The sequence below is a fragment of the Lampetra planeri genome, chromosome 7 (genome assembly GCF_965212315.1).
Source record: "Lampetra planeri chromosome 7, kcLamPlan1.2.h2, whole genome shotgun sequence".
Taxonomy (NCBI): Eukaryota; Metazoa; Chordata; class Hyperoartia; order Petromyzontiformes; family Petromyzontidae; genus Lampetra; species Lampetra planeri.
The window spans coordinates 15,781,495-15,804,822 of record NC_136113.1 but is presented as its reverse complement, the minus strand read 5'-3'; the positions used below and the strand labels follow the sequence as shown (position 1 = coordinate 15,804,822).

Sequence of the window (23,328 nt, the reverse complement as noted above, 5' to 3'; positions counted from 1 at the left end):
GTAGTGTGTCAATCCCTGTGTAGTGTGTCAATCCCTGTGCTGTGTGTCAATCCCTGTGTAGTGTGTCAATCCCTGTGCTGTGTGTCAATCCCTGTGCTGTGTGTCAATTCCTGTGTAGTGTGTCAATTCCTGTGTAGTGTGTCAATCCCTGTGTAGTGTGTCAATTCCTGTGTAGTGTGTCAATCCCTGTGCTGTGTGTCAATCCCTGTGTAGTGTGTCAATCCCTGTGCTGTGTGTCAATCCCTGTGCTGTGTGTCAATCCCTGTGCTGTGTGTCAATTCCTGTGTAGTGTGTCAATTCCTGTGTAGTGTGTCAATCCCTGTGTAGTGTGTCAATCCCTGTGTAGTGTGTCAATCCCTGTGTAGTGTGTCAATCCCAGTGCTGTGTGTCAATCCCTGTGTAGTGTGTCAATCCCTGTGCTGTGTGTCAATCCCTGTGCTGTGTGTCAATTCCTGTGTAGTGTGTCAATTCCTGTGTAGTGTGTCAATCCCTGTGTAGTGTGTCAATCCCTGTGTAGTGTGTCAATTCCTGTGTAGTGTGTCAATCCCTGTGCTGTGTGTCAATCCCTGTGCAGTGTGTCAATCCCTGTGTAGTGTGTCAATCCCTGTGTAGTGTGTCAATCCCTGTGCTGTGTGTCAATCCCTGTGCTGTGTGTCAATCCCTGTGTAGTGAGTCAATCCCTGTGCTGTGTGTCAATCCCTGTGTAGTGTGTCAATTCCTGTGCTGTGTGTCAATCCCTGTGTAGTGTGTCAATTCCTGTGCTGTGTGTCAATCCCTGTGTGCACTTATATCAGTGCGGTATAGAACTATTTATCGTGAGTATTCACTGCGAAGAACGCGGCATCACGACTCGGCCATCAAAGGTTTCATCTTCACATCCCATATCTATGCAATTACTTCTCTTTGGGAAATATTTTAAATTCAGCTAGGTTAACAGGAAACATTTTAATTGCACGAAACCCACGTGTAAGGAAATACCAGCAAGTTGCATGTATGCGCTTTTCCATGTGTCCTGTATTTTTGGCCATTAAAGGTTTTACTGTGAAAACACAAAGATCTTCAGTTCGGAAATTGATTCGTACAATCTCCAGCATCACTAAACCTAACCTGTTTGAACTCAAGTGAAAATAAACTTTCTTTTTTAAGTTAGCGTATGACAATTACACATTTATAATTCCATTGCATTCCACACTTTCAGAAAATCTCACGGCGCATCGTTGAATGGCAATTGAAGAAAATAATCCTTCATGTAAATAAGTCAACAAAATTGTCAACAACACAGCGGCCTTGAAAAAACAAAAAATGTACATTCGGTTACGTTTTGGACAATGGTCCCTTCTTCATGGCACGTACATAGAGAGGTCAAAGAGACAAAAATACGTAAAATATAATAAGAGCTTGAGACTGCAATTTACACTATGGGGACTGCAAATAATGATAACATTTTTTGGGAAATCCAGTGGGAAAGAATACGTCTCAAGATGTACTTGAAGATAGCAACAGCAGTGGGCTTCTTGGGTGCGCACAGGCGCACAAGAAAACACGACATCAGAGCAATTGCTGTGAAGAAAGTAACTTCAAGTACAACTTGATTCTTTCCAAAATACAAGACTAAAGTAAATGGTAACGCAGTAAGAGCTATGATTTTCCCCCGCCAGCACCAGGTGTGCAATCTGCATCGATGACTCAGTGGACAGAATACCTAAATGGATAACATAGTGCCAAGATTATACAAATTATTCATCGCTTTACTAGCAGCTGTGTAATCACTTTCTTTAAGAAAGTCACCACCGAACGCTGCAGTAATAACAGAAAAAAAGGCTGACGCTTTGGAGAGAGTGCACGGGGAGAGCAGAGTGATTTACTGCGCTTATATTGGAAACATTTTTTCCTTACACTGTGGTGTTCAATGAAAACGAGGTCTTGTTAAGAAAGGTGACAAATTCAGTTTGGTATTGATATGTGAACAGTGTTCTATGAGTTGGATATTGTGTGGGAAAACCTTAAATTTTTGTTTAAATAGCCAATACTGGTGGGTTTAATGATGGACGTTTTTTTGCGCACAGTTTAAAAGTATATTCTACTTACAATGCTGTATGTGTACTTTAATTTCACCTCATATCCATTATATTATGGTATATTAATACATCGCTAATATCTTGGTTCGCAGATGGCATGGTTGCTTTGACTTGTGATGTTATAGATCAGACGTGGCACCCCAACTCTCTCGCTAACCACAGTCACGTGGACCCCGTGGTGGCCTACTTGTCAAGTCAGAGGTAAGCCTCAATACGAAAAATGATGGATGCCTCTGGCGTCCATAACGGGATATCCAGGCGGCTCAGAGCACTAATTCCATGTCAGAGAAATAATCTGGCAAGGCCGACATACGAGGTTCAATTCCAAGCAAATCTTGGGAATTAAATGGTTTCTTAAGTACAGAGAGTTGATGCTCTTAGCTCCATCACCGTTGACGGTACAAAAAAAACCCATAATCTTACATCAATACATTGAAGATTAGCAGTGTATAGAGTGTATTTAATTCAATTGTGGACGAACCACGAGCTTGCTCTTCTCGCACTGGAATTTTCCACAGCAGAGGCAGCAGGGAGAGCAACAGATTCAGCAGATCTTCTCGGCAGGCCAGTTCCTGTGCAAAAAAAACACACACACAGGGCATACCGTACAATACAACTTGGGTTTACATCGTGCCTAAATGTGGCCACATCTCAAGATGCTGTCCAGAAACAGTGGGCTTGTTTTGAGCATATACACACACAACACGATACACATGCAAAAACAAACACGATACACCTTTAATTGGCGGTGTATGCCCCACCCGCGCTTGTTCCAGGCTAAGTGCACTTTGAAGATTCCAAGGTTCACTGGACAGAGGTTGCAGTACATGCCCAGGTGTTATGGGTTAAATGATGACTGTGCCACCTTGTATTTAGAGATCTGGCACTCAGCAAATCTGCAAACCTGTTCCTTGGGGCCAGAAATCAGTTCATCATCGTTCTCCTTAAGGATGGTGCTGCAAGTGATTTTTTTTTCAGTGGATTGCTCGTTTTCTATTGTAATTGAAGATAAATATGAAGCAGAAATTCCCTAAAACGGAGACATTTGTATTTTATAAAAAAAGTATATTAATTATAAACGAAACAAAATGTACAGTGTTTGAAATAGAAAAACAAAACCACGACCGACCACGTCGTAACTAAGTTTCACTTGCTGCGAGAGGCTTAGGAAAACATCAAACAAAATGTCCGCTGTTACACCAGCATGGCTCTGTTGATGTATTGCAGACACGTTCTTCCAGCAGCGGGCCAAAAGTAAACACAGAAGATTACAAGAAGCCTAACACGAGTCGCCCGCAGGCATACACAACATCCAACGTAGATTTGTTTTGGATGCACTTGCGAAGAGTTTTTGAAATAATGAAATAAACGGACCTTTCATGGGGAGTTTTTGATTAATTTCTTATAACAACAGCAGGGCATGGAAATGCAAAACAGCACATGGACATTTGGTAGCGAAATACGCAATGAACTGGCGCCATTACCATAATACACAATGTTTTCACAAAGCCGTTTCACAGCTATCTAAAGGTCATTAAGAGCAAATCTTTAAAATGCATTATTTCAAATAAAATGCAGCTTGTTAACAACGACACCCAGGTTGCTTAGAGAAGCAGTAGTAGGATGGCAATATTTAGGGGACCGGATAAAATCAAAAGTAGCTTATTTTGAGTTAACTTCTGGGCTTTCAGAAATGTTTCCAGATTATTATGATTATTGGTTTATCTGATAGTTTAGCCACCACTGAGATGAGAAATTACACTGATTAATTATTAAGCATTTATTGTGGAAATGACACAATGAGATAAAGACAATGATACTCACGGATATCATTCGCCGCTATTTTGTTCACAATTTCGTTTCAAGACGAAACCGCAAAGCTGCGGAATGTGTTCATGAAAACACAAATAAAAACTGAAATATCCTTCAGAAACTCTAACTCATTCTCCACGTAGAAGTTTTCCAAAAATGAGTGCGCTGCGGTTTTGGCATCCCGCTTATACCACCCCCACCCACCCAAAGCACAGGGAATTCTGGCTGGTACTGCCCCACCACCCAGCCGCACATGATTGGGCCACGAGGCTTGGGCACGGGTTGTAGGAGTGGCGGTGCCACTGGCACTTGTCACACGGGGGCGAGAGCTCGAGTGAAAACACCAGCACGGCGGCGCGAGTGACTTTCCGCTCGTTAATAAACTGCCGAGTGTCAAACCGAAGCAGGCCAAATTAGCAGACTGCTCAGGACAGGTCGTTTGAAGGTATTCTAGAGATAGCTCTGCGACATCCACTTCTGTGGTGCGCTATCTAACACCAAGGGCTGCACTGCCCTGCGCTCTCGGCTCACGACGCCGACAGCACAATTGGGATAGAATTATGGAAAAAGATTAAACAAGGAAGGCTGTTGTAACACTATCCAACTTGCATTTGTAATTCCAATTCGTAATTCCAAATATTTAATTGATATTCTTGGTTCTTTCGGTAAAGTAACGTAGGAGGGAAACAAGAATATGAATCCCTGCAGTCACGAAAGCTTTAAATCAATATTCAATTGATGTTAACGTTGCCTTCTGAGCTGTTTAATGAGATTACGGCGCATAACGTGTAACATCACAAAGCTTGACGAGGCTTATTGGATCTTGACTTAAGCTTTAGTGACTGCAGGAATTCATATTCTTTGGGTCTTTTGGTAAAGTCACGTAGATAGGTTCAAAGAGAATAAAAAACCAGGACGTTTCGATCACAACACAAGCAGTCGTCATCATCCTGTTTCCTTCTGTGATCGAAACGTCGTAGTTTTTGGTTATTTTATAAGAAACAATCTACGTGACTTTACCGAAAGACCCAAAGAATGAGGCTTATTGGGTAAACCTTTGTTCAATTTAGTCGATTTTCCCGAATCTGAAGTTTTGCATATATTGCACCATCTCTACGGAATTATCACGACCCCCCCCGCCCCGCCCACCCCACCGTTACAGATGCACAGACAGACGGACGGACACACAGAGAGACAATGCTAACGGATCAAAACAAAGAAAAAAGTTTATACGCCGATACCTGATTAAGCAGCGAGTCGAGCGTGAGCAGCAAAGTGAACCCGCGGCCAGCGAGCAGGTAATCCGCCAGCGCCGTCACGTGTCCACTCTCCCGCCGCCGCTGCTGCTCTTGCCGCCGCTCCTCCTCCTCGTCATCCTCCACCTCCTCCTCCTCGTCTTCATCTCCATCACCGTTTCCTCCATCATCATCGCCACCGTCGCCACTGCCCGGCACCCGCCTGTCTTGGGGCCCCGAGACTGTGCCGCTGGTGACGGGTGCGGAGCTGCCCGGCGAGGAGGTGCTCTGCTCCGCCAGGTTGCGGCACAGTTGGTGGATGTCCGTGAGCAGCTCCCGTGCCAGCACATTACAGGCGCCTGCATTCATGGCCGGGCTAAGGGGGCAGAAGTTGGAACAAGGCCAGGGGTGCGGCAAGGGGGGGGGGATTTGAATGTCAATTTGGACAAATCAACCGACTTGCCATAAATGCAGGCGTTGTAATACACGGCGGTTAACTTATCGGCTATCCAAGGCCGGGTTATCAGGGTTGCGGGTTTAACCGAGCTCAATCGTGTATTTTTTTTACTCGCCGGATGGTTTAATTATGAGCAGCTCCTCACTCGTCGAGGGTCACTGACTTGGTGTACACTCGTCCACGAAAATGTTTTGCAAGTAAAAGGCTTGCTTAAAACAACACGATAAAAGAGAGATAACACATTCTACACCTTCACTCCCAATCTACATAGATAAGCAATAAACACGATTTTATTAAAAGCCTAATAACATATAATGTTATTTGTCCATAATCAACGTTTTTGGGTTTAGATCGCGTTATTTATAAATGTGTCGTAACCCTCCACCACCCGACACGGCCAATCAGTAAAAATGTGTCACGTTGACAAAAGACAAATAGTTCACTGCTTTAGCCCACCGGTGTGTTGAATTGTAAATGTTGTGGCTTCAACACACATTGGTCGCGAAAGCCTACGTGTTAAATGTTATTTGTGTTTTTATTTTATCTGTGCCACCCCTCTTCCCATTATCCCGGATAATAGAGAGAGAGATGTTGAACAACAATTAGATCGCATGAACAAACAAAGTAACATAAACGATGGTGTTGTGTGTGCACGTACAGGGCGGCCAGAATCCATTTGCATAAAACATTAATGTTCTCTAGCCACACGATGCCCTGCCAATTCGGGAATATTTGAATCGAGAATTCAGCGGACGATGGATTAGCAGAGGGATCTGATTGGATGCGGCTGCCCTGAAGCCCAGACCTGAAAACACAACGTGATAATTCCCTTTAGTGCAAAGTATTCCCCCTTATAATTCCCTTCTGCCAAGCGTAGAATGCCTGGAAAACTCCGGCGGTCATCAACTCAAGCGTATACCAAACACCGCTCCACCAGCTCGGAGGTTCTTCTTCAAGAAGCTCCTGGCACATGCAGCAAAGTCAGACATCCCGACTCTACCACGAGGAGGAGCAGATGCTAAATTGTAACCGTGGGGAGACGAATAATCCTCAATAATCACAAATATTGACCTCCGCAATTGTGAGATATTTACTCCGACACGTATTGTCAATGAAAAGCGTACATTATATTCAGCCCGTTTTAGTTCAATCAAAGCAGTGCGAGAAATAAGTACGGATATATCGAGCTGGGACTAAAAGTTACCGTTAGCATCAATAAAAATATTTCATTGCACACATTGGTATACTGTACATGGGATCACATCTATAAAAAAGCAGAGGAACGCATTTATTTAGTTCAATGGATCAGTTCAGCGTTGAGACCCGTGAGAACAGAAGGAGTTATGTGCTGGGATTTGAAACCCATGATCTCTTTTTTTTGCAAGCAAACAATCTACCGAGTCATCAACTGGTTCTTCTTATATTGTTCCAGAATTGACCATAAAAACCAAAATATATTGTGTGTTTTCTGAATTTTCATTTAAAGAATGCAGTCCTAGGGGATGTGATGCCTTGAAACTCTGCTACTGGTGTTTTTCTGGAAGACTTTGCTGTTTTTTCCTGGATTTTTCTGTTGCGTGTAGCGACTTTAAGATGTTTCTTGTTCATGTTTTTGTTTTGTTGCGGTTGCACCTGAGTCAAGAGCCGCATGGCTCACAGGGGTATACCTAATAAATGAAACTAAATGAAATAAAATAAATTCCAGGCACTGGCTCACGTCACTTCGATTAGCGCGGTCGGCTGTGTACGATGCGAAAGAAGTTCAACATACATACAGACATAATGTACTAACCGGCTCTGAACCCCGGACACACTAACACATACTGGCCAGCACGGCAAAGTATGTTCAAACATCCCCCATGACTGACACTGTGCGGGGAGGGGCCTTCATCCAGCAGTGGATTTCCAAAGTCCGTGGATTATTATGATTTTCAACATACGTACGTACGTACATCTAATCAATTCCAGATGAAGAGAGGAGATGAGCTGTGTGAATGTATCAAATGTGGTAATGGTCACATAAATCTATAGCAACAAACACGCCAATACTGTGTTTATGCAAACGAAACAGGACCTCAATGCACATCAATTAACTATGACATATATTCAATGGGGGCATCAATGACTCATCAATAATAAGTAAGTGATTGTTAGGTATTGGCTTCAAGGGTTATCATGGTTAATAAAAATACATGATTCATATCGTTTACAGCCCTTTGTCTATCAACCACCGGGTGAAGGCCTCTCTCTATGCCATCGTAATGGTTGTTTGACCATACTTCACCATACTCATCAGTGTGAGTTGATCAAAAGAGAGGGAAGGGGGGGGAACCCAGGACTGGTTTAGATATCACTCACCACTGACGATTTCTGTGGCCAAGATTAAAACTCAAGCGTTGCTGGCAATTCATAAAGTAGCAAGCGAACCACTGCGCCCCGTATCATGGCTCACAAATAATCAAACGACACAGACAGTAGTCTCAGTTGTTACAAAATAGAGACGCAAATCTGTTCTCGAGTAACGTGGTAGTGGGCCATTTAACAAATTCACCCGCACAAGTTAATCACGGAGCCCAACAGCGCCTCTCGAAATGTCTAAGAAATCCACGAATGCATTGAAATACATTTATCTGAAAAATATGGGTGAAAGCAGCTAAATATCAAGGCTGTCAGAATCGTTCAATTGTTCACAAGCTTCGCTAAATCCACTGGGAGCCAGTCTCAGTGGTTAATGGTGTTTGACCGCTCATCTGTTATGGTCAAGCAGACATTTGTCCAATCGATATGTGGTGCTATAGCCAGTTTGTAAAAAAAGAAAAAAAATCAGGTATAGGGGACCATTACCCGGAATAAAAAGCATAGCCAATAATTTGAAAATAATTGTTCGGAACATTTTAATTAGTTTTCTGACTCACATCTCAGTCATACCAATTACAGGCAAGCACGCATCCCAGTCGAAGCTATGGTCTGCAATGCAGCATAGTTTTAAACATCGTGGAAAGAACCAATTCAAATACGACGTAAAATATCTGCGCACAGCATTGCCAAACTTTGGACAAATGCTGCAAACGAGCCCTGCTCATTAACATTTGACAAAAGTCGACATTTTCGCAAGCATGAATTTTCATGCAATTTCCTTCACTAGGGTTACGCAACCCCCATCAGCAAACACAAGGTTCAAATCAATTCGGGTCATTAAATCGTTACGTGAATAAATGCAATATGAACCCGCAGGGTTTTAATATAGCAAATCCTGTTAGCAGACAAAAGCAATACTGCAATATTTCTAAACTATGCTAAACGATACATAAATAATGTCAGAAAAACTGAGGAATCTGGTTTCAGAGCTACTGCGGCAGCCTTCTGCAGTGGCTCTCAAGATTGCTGGGGTCAAGAACCCCTCACAGCCAAGGTCAAAGTGTAGTGGACTCTCCTTTGCCTTTGAGGTCCCCTTGATGATGTGTGAACCCCTGGGTAAAATCCTTAACATCTCACAGAGCCCTGCCCCCTAACAATAACCCCTGATGATTTGCAAACGCGTGGTTAATACATTATCTTCAAGACGTTTGTGTACATTCCCATGCTTGTAGCATGGGAATGTAAACTTATTGGAAAATAACGTTTACCTTATTTTACTCATAATAACATAAAGCTGGGGGTGCCAATGTAAAAATAAAACAGTTTCGTGAAATTACATTAAAGGAAAATGCTACGGAATTGGGAAGTATGAATTATACACACGTGGATGTTTTGACGTCATCTTATTAACACTTTATTAAGAGCAAGCCAATACATGTCAAACAGCAATGTCTCAATGTAGAACTCCTATATCTATAATCCCCTGCATAAAATGTATTGTGCACCGCAAAGCAAGATGTAACCAAAGATGTGAGATCGCTCAAAGTTGAAACCGCAAGAGAGATCACTCAAAGTTGAAATCGCAAGAGAGATCACTCAAAGTTGAAACCGCAAGAGAAGCACACTAACAACGACCTTTAGCCAAGTACCACAACATTTATAATTGAACATCAGCTACTATTGTGCTTTCAATTTCTAGCAGCAGCAAGCAGAGTTTATTTTTACACAAAAACCCCCCCACAGTTTTCAAAACGTACATACTCGGCACCGACTGCTCTGCCAACATCACAGTGCATGAACAAGGACGAGACTGACTGAATGAACTTACTGACAGCTGTATACAAGAAAGTATGGTTTTCGAAGGGGGTTACAATATTCACTTTTCACGCAGTGTGCGTTTGGCCCTTCAGACTCTCGCCGGAGGCATTTGAAGCCGCACACCGCATGTTCGAGCGTCTTCCGAGTGGGTCACATCGCACAAACACACGAGCAAGCGAGTAATGAAATGAAGTGCCTCCAAATGCCAAGTGAGGAAACAAACTTACAAAAGCAGTCAGCGGTCGTCAGTAAAGCAGTTCTTCGATATATTAACCGCCGTCAATATTCGCTGCTGCCGCAGCCATGCATCGGACATCATAAGCCGAGACAAATCAACCGCGTAGACGGGCAAAAAAGGTAGATTCATTGCCGATGGGTAATGAACCCAAAAATAACAAGCACGCATTACCCTGACTCATTCAGATTATCTGAGCAGACGGAAGCACTGCCATACGTCCTGTAAAACCCATTAAAATGGATAATTTCTTCGAGGTTAACAGTTCTATTATAAAACATGGCAAAACGCTCTGCCCAGCAATGCATTTGAAAAACTGTTTTTGTACCTGTACACACACACACCCAAGCATCCAACGACCCTGAATAATTTACGTGTCGCGAGCTAACGACGGAACAAAAAAAGATGGGATTGGATTTCTGAATTTTAATGAACTCCAGGCCATGTCCAGAGTGTGCTTTTTTGTGCGCTCCGGGCACCAGCCACAATAGCTGACCTCCTGTCACTGCTTGGCCACTTAAGTCCCCGGTGTTCAACCGAGAGAGATTGAGCTTTTATAAAAGACACTGGCCCACTAAATGATTGAATTGAAATATGTTCAGGCTGGTTGAGCCTCATTTAAATATGACATTGTCGGCATTTCACAAAAAGATACGAGTCAATAAGGGCTCAGTACTTGACGAAAGCAATTGGACGCATACTCTTTGGTTTTTTCGGTAAAGTTACGTAGGTTAAATAAATAAATAAAATCACGACGTTTCGGAGGCAACACAAGCTTCCGTCTTCAGGTGGAACAGTCACAGCAAAATTACTGTATCATCTTGTATCATCTTGATACAGTAATTTTACTGTGACGGAGTATGAATCCTTGCAGTCACGAAAACTTCAAATCTAGAATCAATTGGACGCAGCAAGGTCAGATTTTGGTAATACGGTATAGTACGATTCATACACTTACCCCCCAAAACTTCTAAATTTGCACTGTAGAAAATTAGAAGACGTTACAATATTAGAGACCAAGTTCTTTTCTCCCCACTATTTATTTTGCAGATTTTTTTTAGAAGCAAGCAGCTGACAGGCGTGGCTGGGACTGTGGTACAGGGACGAGAGTTGGGGCGCTGTAATGCAAGGGCCATGGATTCAACGGTAACCTTTAGGGTGGCATCAAACATCAAACGTTGAGAGATCAATGTGAAAACCAAAACCTCGATGGGCTGCTTTGATTGGCCCAATAGAGAACGTCAGGTTTATACGAGACATGTTCAAGTCAGATGAACAGTGGTCAAAAATCAGGCTGTCTGCATGATGCAATCACCATGTATGGCGTGATGAAACAATGGGGCATCACTTAAAATTACTTCCGCCGAGGGCCCTCAGACAATGTTAGAAATTCCACTTTCCCAAAGTTGGGGGGGAGGGGGCAGCAATCCCCCGGTATAACCACTATTCACTTCCCACACAATGGTACTTATTTTATATACTCTGTAAGAATGATGGGTAGGGTCGATTCTCTAATTCATATGGATTCTTAACTTCATGATACATCCATCAAATTTCAAGTGTAAAAATATTTTCAATTCATATTTATTATATCCATTGAGTTCAGATTACCCCACCCGCCACTAGAGGCCGATCCGTTCACCAGAATGTAAAAAAAAATTCGACTCTTAAAGACAATCGCAGCCGAGAATCGTGACAATTTCATCGTAACAAATAAACAACTCAAATTTGGCTTAATGAGACATCACGGACTTCAAAAAATTCCACATTTCATGTACTTGCACCACATCCTGTATACGTAAGACATCAAAGTACATCATTTACAGCCCTTTGACAATCCACTGCTGCGTGAAGGCTTCCCCATACCATGTGTGTCATGGAGGTTGCTTGACCATATAACCACGCTGGTCAAAGTGGGTTTGGGGAAGTGGAGGTCTAAGACTGGTTTAGATATCACTCGCCCCCGAGTTAGCCATGACCGTCACGAGATCCATAGGGCAGTAGGCTAACCACTGTGCCACCCCTTCATTCCACTGTCTGTGTGTGTATATATATATCTGTAGAATTGGTCGTGTAGTACATGTGTATTTTTGTCACCACGGTACTTTGGTGTCCCAATAGAAGCATGTCATTAGATTATGTGGCACTACATTTCCAAAAAGTGTTCCCAATGCGTGTCTTTTCTATCTCATCAGCCACCGCTGCCATCGGCTCTACCAGGACAGCGTGTGCAACAAGCAACAAGCAACACGCAAATAATCTCTACCGAGTTGAAATTACACATTGAGCGAGGGGACAGGTGCCAAGGTTTTGTTGTACTCTTGCAGTACTCATAATTAGGTGTGCAAATTCTTTAGTACACAATACACGCAGAGAATGGCACGGGTCAGAATCAATGTTAAGTTCGTGTATTTTGTTTGGAATGGGTTCTTTATTTGACATCCAGCCACGAGAGGCTAAAATGTAAAGAACAAAAAATCATCTTGAACTGCATCGCAGCCCTGAATCGTGACAATTGAGCGAACCGCGAGCGGACGCGAATCGCTGTAACCGTACTGAAATATTTATTGTTGTTATAAATGAAATATTTAGTTAACATAATCAGCTCGGTGGGCCATTGGTCTATGGTTCCAAGTATTTTGGGTCCAGATCAAGCCTCAGCCCCTTTAAAATGTACTGAACAAGCATTACACTCTGTAACACGATTTTTGTCCCTGGGTAGTAAGTGTTATTTTTTTAATTAGTTATGCCTAAAAAGTATAGAAAATGTCTATTATTCCCTACAAACTTTGCTTTTGTGACCAGGACTTTATGGGAAGGAATGACACAAATGCACACCACGTTTTCTCATTGAAAATAGGTCAATTTCAAAATATCACTGTCCTGGTCACAAAAGCAAAGTTTGTGGGGAATAAGCCATTTTCTGTACTTTTGAGGCATAAGGAATTAGGACATAACACTTACTGCCCAGGGACAAAACACTTTTCTGTTAGACAGTGTAATCATACAAGAGTGGCTTCACTAATTTGCACGAAAGTAACTTATCCAAGGACATCATACAGGCGTATCCTTTGATTTACGAACGCTCGGTTTACGACATTTCACGTGAATGCCAATTGACAAATTATGGACAATTGTGATTAACGAAATCGAATTTCCGCTTGAGAAAAATTTCGCTACGGCCACGCGCCACGAGGTCACATAAGAAGCAGCCGGGAGGCTGTTTCATCCATCCGCGACATCGTCACGGTGTTGTCCCTGCAGAACAAGAGTCACATGCAAATCGTTTGTGGTGTTCCCTAAAAAGGTTAATTATTTTTGCTTTAAATTCATTCATATTCAATCGTTTTAATATTAACATCGTCTAATATTATTTTTGTACTGTAAAAAGTGGTATAGGTGTATTTTATTTTCAAGGTAGGAGTAGAGTTGGAATGACTGTCCAAAACACATCCCGTTTTGTCATTAAAAGGAAAAAAGACATTTCAGATTAACGACATTTCTTTTAAGCGTGTTTTTGAAGAACGCATCCCTTTCGTAAATCGAGGGATACCTATACATACTGGAAGGCCGTAATATGCTGTAATGCAGCAAATGTAATTATCCCTGAATTACTAAATGTTCGGTCTATTAGTGGCAGATTAATGCCTCCACGACCAGCCGGCAGGATTCTCCTCTGCGATAAACTTCGAGGCATTACAAACCATATGGATGATAACGATGCTAATGACTATAGGGGTACAAAATAAGCTTGTGCAATTACATTTTCCCTTTGAAAATATAGTTAATGGTGTTTTTATAATGTAACTAGCTCAAATAAAAAAACATGTGAAGATTAAAAAAATATATTTTTATAATTTTCTTGCTGCTGAGATTGTCCAAGAACTCGGCAGCATGCTTGCATATTCTTTGAAAAAAACTAATGTCTCATTGCACTTGTGAGTTTGACGGTTGAAAATGATCTTTGAACACAATAATGAGTGCAGCAGCAGCAGCAGCAGCAGAATTTTACAGTTAGTCGTTTAATTAAATCAATAAAGTGTGTTTTTTTACTCCACAATGTTGTCTGGACAGTGGCTTAACATTCTATGAGGTATCATGTCAATTCAATTCATTTTAAAGAGCCCATAAGTTTCATATTCTTGGTTCTTTCGGTAAAATCACGTAGAAGGGAAACAATAAAATAATAAAAATATAAAAAATAAAATTCTCACGACGTTTCGACTGCAACACAAGCAATCATCATCAGGTGGAAAATCCACAGCAAGAACAATTTTTCTTGCAAGAATTTTTTTTCTTGCTGTGGATTTCCCACCTGATGATGATTGCTTGTGTTGCAGTCGAAACGTCGTGAGAATTTTATTGTTTCATATTTTTATTATTTTAATGTTTCCCTTCTACGTGACTTTACTGAAAGAACCAAGAATATGAATCCCTGCAGTCACGAAAGCTTTAAATCAAAGCCCATAAGTTTTTTCCCCCCCCACTGGTTTTAAAACATGACACATCATACGGCAAAGATGTTCTTTGCAAAGGTCAGACTGGTGAATGGTTCTAGAGTGCAGTAAACTAAAATCAACATCATCAAGACCATAATCAATCCGTGACTCATCCATTTGGTGCCATGCCAGCCCCCTGGCCGCTATGCCCCATTCGGGGCCCGCGACGGGCATCATCCACCACGATGAAGGCCTCCCCAAAGTTGTCATCTCTTATGAGCCTACGATGTAATAACACCGAAAGTACAGAGTTAAAATCTTAACAACAACAACGGTTCTCGAGAGGTACAACAACAACAAAAATGCAATCTGGCATTCAAAAAAGTGAGTGGCTATCAGTGCATGAGGGCAACGTTACTCTTCTTGGCAGTGCATGGAGGACTAAATACCCATTGAAGGCCACGTGAAAGTAATTTTTAGAAATTTCTTCCATAACAAGTTTTATATGGCACGCATATAAACACCGAGCTGACAGATGCATTATGTATTGGTAGCACGAGAGCAGGAAATAGCGGGGCTGCACCAGCCAATGGCTGAAACATATTATTTTTGATAAAACAAAAACATGAGCTCACATGAGTGCACTTTGACTACGGAATATAATACTGCTCTACTCATTTGCGTGATTAAGCACAAAAACCAATTGCTTCCTCAGGACAACTTCTGCCATCGCATGATCAAATCAAGCTCGTGTGCACATATGAATGTTCTCAGTTCGTCGCATGAACGTAATAACGCAAAAAAACCTGAAATCTCCCAATGTCAAATTTTGAGTGCCAAAAGACAAACAGAATCACACGGTTGAGCCACCGCAAATCCACTTAGAATAATATTTATACGCGTACAATCAAGAACGCTTAAACTGCCCCCACTATCTGGATGGAGGGTCGCATTTGTTATTTTAAATCCCAAGCGAATACCACGGCATTCGGATACCAATGTCACATGGCCGTGTATCATCAATGAGTCATGAAGAATTCAATCGAAGGCAGTCAGTCTATTGTCAACAAACTGGAAAATAATTAAATACGTGCACAACCCTTTATATTCTTAGGTTTTTTCGGTAAAGTCATGTAGGTAACAAATTAAAATTAATAAAAGTACCGAAAAAACCTAAGAATATGAATCCTTGCAGTCACGAAAGCTTCAAATCTAGAATCAACCCTTCATAGTCAATCCACCGCTGTATGAGAGCCTCCTCATGTCGTGGGGCTCGTGGGGGTTACTTGACCATACTTCACCGCAAACAGGTTAGTACGGGGGGTGAGTGAAGGCAGGACAAACAGACGTTAGGATATAGTGGTCTCTGGTGAAAACGAGACCCATGCAAGCAGCCTACAGCACCTGTTTAATGAGTGGTAGTCACCCATCTATATCCAGGCTCAAGCCAGCTTAGTTTCTGAGATCTGACAAAGATTGAGTGCATTTCAGATGATTTGGTCATATGCAATTAAATACACAAGAGTGGATTGAGTCAATAACCAAGACACTGCGGTGACGTATTGCACATGCATCTAACACAATAAAAACTGTGGCTTTATAATTTAACTGCCAAAACACGTTTGTTATTTGTCATGTTGCCTTTCAGAACAAAAAAAATGTGAACAAAAATCGAACAAATTCCTATAGTATAAACTATGACATGAATGCCATCATTAGCATTGTAAATGCAGATTTCATGCAAATGATAAGAGAGACGTGCAAACTTTCAAATTAACCAATATCATCAGTCTGCCAAATGAGATATATCTGCATAATTAGTGGTATCAGAGGGAACCTGTGCTTGCTGTCAAGCATTTACACTAATTGACCGTAGCAATTACCACCACAGGCAAAAAGAAGTAAGGTAGTGTTTAAAATCTAGAGACGACAACGGAAGGATGCAACTAATCATTCTGCCCCTCACTCACCATGCAGAGGAGTGAAGATGAATGGCAGGCACGGCCCCTGCAGGCAAGAGATCAAACAGAACCAACCTTTTGTCGGGGATGCACAGACAGGTGAGATCACCTCCTTCCATGTCTGCTCACAAAGGGACCAAGTGGAGGCATCCCTGATTGGCGAGCAGATCCGATGCTCGGAGCAGCTGCACGCTCCGCCCCGATGGCCAACGAAATAAAAACCGGACAACGCGGTGGCGACACTTCGCCCGCCACGGTGGTCGCGCCGTCTCGGTTGCAGGACGTGCCCCCCCCCCCACCCCCCGTGAGGAGCGCGGAGGGAGAAGGCAGGGACCGTGCTCGAGCAGCTCTCCCTCTGCGCCAACGACGCCGGCCACATTCCGCGCAGGCCGCGCGCTTTCAAATTGTGCGTGGGCTGAGCTCTCTGCAGCACGCAGCACGCACCTCACCCCCACTACCGCCGCCCCCCCCCCCCCAAGGAGCGGTCACAGAGGAGCGCGCGCGCGCTCGTTGTTTCACGCACGAGCATTTGCATCCCGGCCCTCGTGCATTCGATCACAGCGGGGCTTGCGGTGCCACCATGCACGGCGAGCGCGGGGCTCCGGCGCGTCCCCCTTGCTCAAGTTTGCTTTGGACGCCTTTGCGAGCGTTTGCCGAAAACTGGCTAAGCCCCTCGACGCATGCGGAGAGCGTGCTGTGCGGTGGCGAATGCAAGCAAGGGCAACAACGTGGTCAGCGGTGCTGCGCGTGTCCAAGCTAATATTACTATCCATAAGCAAAATAATTAAAGCGACATGCAACAAAAATGATTCATGTCATTTGAAGCATGTCGTTTAAACGAGATGTGTATTAACCGTGAAAGCAGAAACAAATTCATCACAAGCATTCTTTTATCCCTTAGGGAGCTTATCATGGAATTCAATTTTTGCCAAATTTCAATCGTCTTCAAAGTGCTGCCTCTGGGACTTTCTCTGCAAACGATTCGGCAATTTTATAGCCATAGCGCTCCATCGCAGACATTCATTCACCAGATTCATTTTCCTTCCAAGAGAAAACCCCCACCACCCCCCACTGCCACTGCACCCCCACTAATCTTAACCAGCGGCCTTGCTGGGCCAAGGGTAACTCCCCCCCCCCCACCTTCCCTCCCCTCCTCCCAGTGACGTGGAGTCCCATAATGACGTCACTGTCACATCGGTAAGAGCGCTGCCGTGAATACGGAACACCCTTCATTAACTTATACCGCCATCACAGTTGGTTAAGCCCATCCAATTTGTGGGCAATTTCTATTAATGTTTCCTCCTTCACATTTCACGCGTTCCCTTGGCGCACGAGACGTAAGCCGACCGAGATTTCTGGACCACTCCCCGCGGGTAGAGCGTCCACAGAAGCTATTTATTTGACACTAACAAATTCAGCAAAGCAATTTTATCGTCAAGACCTCTGCCCCTGGCATTAAGCAATAACAAAAATTAGGAGGGAGTGGTTAAGACGATGGGAGCAGTAAAAACCAAGCTATTGCATTGGTAATTAAAGTGATACATTAATTGCATCGATGATGGGAGAGCACGTTTGGTGAAAAATGAACGTTTGCTTTAAGAAGGTTCAGACGCCTTCATATTTTGTAACAGAAGCTGCTGTACACGCTTCAAGAGCAGTGGTGGCCACGCATATAACAGGACACGTGAAATGCAAGGGATTATTATTTAATATTCACCATGGCAGGGTGTGGACAGATTTGTGAACTGTGCATGTGGTTTGAAGGGAGGGGGGGGGGAATGATTATGGATTAATCATGCTCGTCAAAAACAGGAGCGCCATCTCTAACGGATTTCTGTGCGTGTGCCGACCAATTAGCACAACCAGGACTCTGTGGCAACGGTGCGTGCGAAATTATCCAATTTCTCTCACATGAATCGGCGCGAAAGAAGCCCCGCGTGTGGTTAACGAAGCCAGTAAGATACACACGTGAAACGGATATTAACCGCACCGGGAAACAATGATGATGAGGTTTATGGAATTCTGAGCGACCACCGTCCGGGCTTCCTTGCAGCGTGCGGTGCCGGCACTTGGCAAGCAGCATTCTAAGCCGCCCAGAGATAGATGAGCCTAAAGAAGGATCACTAATGAGTGCCCTTGTTATGAGGTTGCCTGACCCCGGCATGCTGGCGTTAGGTGGGATTATGTATGCACAAGGGAATCTTCTGACTGATAGTCATTGCAATTCTCTCTTGATGGATGCAATGCATCAACTAGGAAAACTGCATTCACTGCAGGTTATTGCAACGCAAGGTATTTTTTTGGTAAATTATTTTTTTATTGATCCAACCACGGTGGGAGGGTGTAGAACTTCCGCAACAGGCGAGTGGTGCATAGTGGGATAGGCGGCTCGGACAATCAACGTGGACGTGTCGGACCGTAGCGTTGTGTGGTACGTGCGCAAGATCCCTTCTCGTCGGGGAAGGAAGCAACGCAAGGTATTTAGTTTCAACTTAAAACCACATTTTTTCCTCCATAGTATTTTCAATTATACTATCATACAATGCTGTGCAGCATTTGAATGTCTGAGTTTTTTGTGGATTTCATGAATACATGATGAGGAAATTTGAGTTTCTGTTGGTATTTTCCAAAGGTACCAATTAACTTGAAAGACCTCTGCAAGATTGAATGAACAACAATTTGTTAAACTTGGCACAGCTACAAGAAAAAAAAAGCCTTGGGCAGAAATCGCGTATGAAATTTCATCTAAAGATGTGACATTTAATAAAAAGCGTGGGGGAAAACAACAAAAAATCGAAAAAAATCCAGGGACATGAGAACATACATTAAATGCTTAACAAAGTATTTGATATCTCCATCATTACCTTACCTAGTGCTGCATGGATTTTACAAGCTCCCTCCACCGCATGGGGTTTTTTTGTCGTCCGTGAGTTCAAATAATATTTGTTGCTTAGGCCGCGAAGTCCATAGGCAGCACCAATGATTCGCTTTACTTTCCAAAAAAGGCACTGCCAACCCACTGCATGTTCTTCTCCAGAAACACGGGACTACATTTGCGCATCAAGAGATGAGGTTGAGATGCCGACATTTCATTTTAGCTAATTCAGGGACCTTTCCTGCGAGCACGGTAATGCAGCGTCAATTGAAGCAACAGCAAACCCTGCCAGAGGCTATGGCTTTGTGATGGACGTCCCCGCTATTTGCAATGAAATTGACATTTTATTTTAAAGCTTGCTGCCTCTCCTAACACTGTGCATACACACAGAAATATCACTACACCCTCTACACACACACACGCCCCCTCTACACAAAGGTCTAATTTAATATACTATATCTGATTTTCCGAGTCGAACTTTTAACGTGAATTTTTGTAAAATGTCCTGGGTCGCTGATAAATTATACAATGTAATCTTGATGATGTCTCGATGGATACATATTTCAAAGCGATTGCTAGACTCATCAAGTCGTTGATAGTGAAATCATTTTCATGTGAGAAAGACGTCAGCTAAAAAAAAACCCGACAAAATAAAAGTTGACATTCATTCTTTGATCTGAAAATTACGTCAGCGGCTGAACTCGTTGACCGAGGCAGGAAATAATTGATCTTTAATGAGTAATACGTGCACAACAACGTACGTGCATTACAATGATTATGTGGAAATAGAATACCATCAAGGATGACGACCCATTCCTCAGAGCCACAAAAGTCATTGTGTTTAGACAAAGTATACTTCATTCATTTGTTTGACACCCAGTAAAGGATGACTCGATGCTACGACGTGAATGAAAAACACACGCGCAGTAATGAAATGCTACAACAGGAGCAGCTGCAGCTACTGAAAGCGATTTCATAAATATTACATCCGACTTCCGGGCTTAGTGGAATAGGGGAGAATGTGAAGGGTGTGGCTGTGTGCAGCCAAGATGTTGATGTATTCTAGATTAGAAGTTTTCGTGACTGCAAGGATCCATACTCTTTGGTTTTTTCGGTAAAGTCACGTAGGTAAAAAATAAAAAAATATAAATAAAAATTTAGTTGTTTTCATTTAAAATTTCTTTTATTTTTTACCTACGTGACTTTACCGAAAAAACTAAAGAGTAAAGATGTTGATGGTTCACACCACCGAAGCCACAGCTTATTAGCTGGATCCCTACCCTGCTTGTGCTGTGGATACAAAATATAAACAACCCGATTCATTTTGCATTACAATGTGTACACAATTAGAATACGACACGAATATTTCGTTCCATAAAAACTATATTATAGAAATAAAAGGAATGCCAATCCATGGATTTTTAAACACCTCTCCATATCCGGTTAGTAGTGGGATTAGTTTGACCATACTTCACCACGTTGGTTAATAGACGTTGGCAAAGGAGGGACCACCGATGACTGGTTCAGATACACCCTCGCCACTTACGTCACTCGCGATTTGGGATTCCAACTCGGGCTCCGGGTGGTTCATCAAGCAGCGGCTAACCACTTTGGCACCGCTCGCCGTGGACATTCAGCACACCGTGCATTACACATCAAGAGTGCGTCAGTGCTCCGCTTTGAAATCCTCTTCTGCGTTGTGCGCGCTCGCGCACAACACTGCGCGTCGCTACGTCTGGCAACATATACTCGCTGGCTTCCCTTTCAGCCAACCCAACACCCCCTAATCCATCTTTACTCCCCACTCCAAATTTATCTGCACTTTATCAAATTCCACTACAGAGATAGCTCCTAACGGCTGCAATCCACCAAATGAGCACATCAGCCCCCCTTTTCTCCCTACCCCCACGAATAACCGCCCCCTCCCCCCCCCCAAAAACCGAATCTTCATTCCGTGTAACGCATGCTGGGGGAACGATTCAATTTAGCTGCTGCAGCAGCAGCTATGATTAAATAAAGCAAGACAGACTAAAAGGAGTTTTAGACTGCACATCACAAGTAAAACGTAATATCGCACATGTCACGCGACCACAATTATTATACCCAACAGTCTTGTTTTGTTGGGAAAAATCAGACATGATTGTATAGCACAGTGCTGGGTTTAATCCCTTCGGACGCAACACAAAGGTTCTGTGCTCATCCTCCATCTGCCCTCTTCAAGCTTCTTATCAGTAATTACACTGAACAACACAAATCATCTAAAGGAATTGAAAGGCTGCGGCCAATGAGGGTTGGGATTGGAGGGAAGGGGGGGGGTATATGCTTCGTGGACGGAAAGAGGAGCGGGTGGAGTTGGGTATCTTTAACTCCTGCTGCACATCATGAGTGTGCCTCCTCCGAGTTGGCAACTCGTCGGGTTACGCACTCCGAAATAAATTCGCTCCCGGAAGACCGCGTGGCTGATGGGACGTTAGTCAAAAAAATAATTGCACCGAATTAATTTTTTTCCGAAGGGACAGATAATGGAAGAAGGTTTCGATTTAAAGCTTTCGTGACTGCAGGGATTCATCTTCTTGGTTCTTTCGGTAAAGTCACGTAGAAGGGAAGTAATAAAATAATACAAATAAAACATAATAAAATAATTATCACGATGTTTCGGCCACAACGCAAGCAGCCGTCCTCAGGTGAAGACCAGGTCTGTCGGGGAGACAGCGTCTGAAGACAGACCTGGTCTTCACCTGAGGACGGCTGCTTGCGTTGTGGCCGAAACGTCGTGAGAATTATTTTATTATGTTTTATTTTTATTAATTTATTACTTCCCTTCTACGTGACTTTACCGAAAGAACCAAGAAAATGGAAGAAGGTGTTTCGTCTGATTGTTTATTGTCTTGTTTATATTCTGCTGCACAATGACGCTCGGTGATTAAGTTGCGTTCCGTGCGAGAGAGAGCTTCAAAGTGCTCTGACCGACAGGGAGTAGATCTCTCATGGGACATTGCCTCTGTGGGGGATAATGACTCAGTTTAACACGTAAGCTCATTGCATTGTTTGCATTTTAAATACATTATATTAGTTATCACTGACAGACTGGTTCCAACAACAATGGAAAGCGCATATACTGTATTCGTAGTTTTAGTTTTAAACCAATTATTTGCGCTAACTCATCCATTTTGCTGTAAAGCTACAGGGGGAAACGAAAAAACGTCAGAATTGGATACACTCCGTGGAGCGTGCAGTGCACGATGAACCCATCAATCCGAGTTCAACATCCGGCCACGGCTCACATCAATGGCGTGTGATATTTGGAATGGTCCTGACCGCCTCTCCCCACCGACCAGCGTGTTTGAGGCACGGTCAAACAACCCGCAAGCCCGCCGTGTCGGTCGTGCGGGAGGCACTTCATCTAGCAGTGGATTTGACGTCCAAGCTGCGAATTATATACGCCGCTAGACTGGTGTCCCGATAACGTGATGGGGGCGGCGGTCGATGTGCGTCACGGCACCACCGACCACACCAAGCGCTGGGATTTTTGCGCACAGCGTTGAAATGCGGTGTTTTTTTTCTGGAAGACTTTGCTGTTTTTTCCCAGGATTTTTGCTGTTGCGTGTAGTCACTTTAAGATGTTTCTTGTTTTTATTTTGTTGCGGTTGCACCCGAGTCAAGAGCCGCAAACTGAAAAGCTCGTGGTGCGCACTCGCGACACGCGGGGGGGGGGGGGCTTGCGAAGCGAGATAGAGAGCCCCCCCCCCCGCCCCCAAAAAGAGCAGGGAGTCATGCCGAATATAAACTAGTTGTAAGCATGTAATGTACATCCCCCCCGTAAGGCAGGGGGAAGCCTACAACGCCTGATTGATACAAGCGAGTCTCTGTTGCAGATGCGTGATTAATCACCGGCGGTGTGATTTGCGCGACGCTCACCGGAGCGCACTTACGTCTGAAGTGTACGGTACACGCGTCACGCACATGGGGTACATCTATTAGCAAACTCGACTTGAGATTACCTTTAAATATTGAGATTCTGTTGAAAACACAAAGGTCAACAACAGTGTCTGCCATCAAA

At 43.3% G+C, this 23,328-nt stretch overlaps 1 protein-coding gene across 3 annotated transcripts in view; it reads right to left on the bottom strand.

Moving 5' to 3' along the window:
* The window catches only part of LYST (lysosomal trafficking regulator), a 138,296-nt gene that overhangs the window by 80,595 nt on the left and 34,373 nt on the right, over window positions 1–23,328 (bottom strand). For all 3 annotated transcript variants that reach the window (XM_078596535.1, XM_078596536.1, XM_078596537.1), the window contains 2 exons: window positions 5,132–5,501; window positions 2,560–2,650 (listed from right to left, as the gene is read on the bottom strand). In XM_078596535.1, the coding sequence (XP_078452661.1) occupies window positions 2,560–2,650; window positions 5,132–5,501 (461 nt within the window). The remainder of the gene's footprint in view (window positions 1–2,559; window positions 2,651–5,131; window positions 5,502–23,328) is intronic.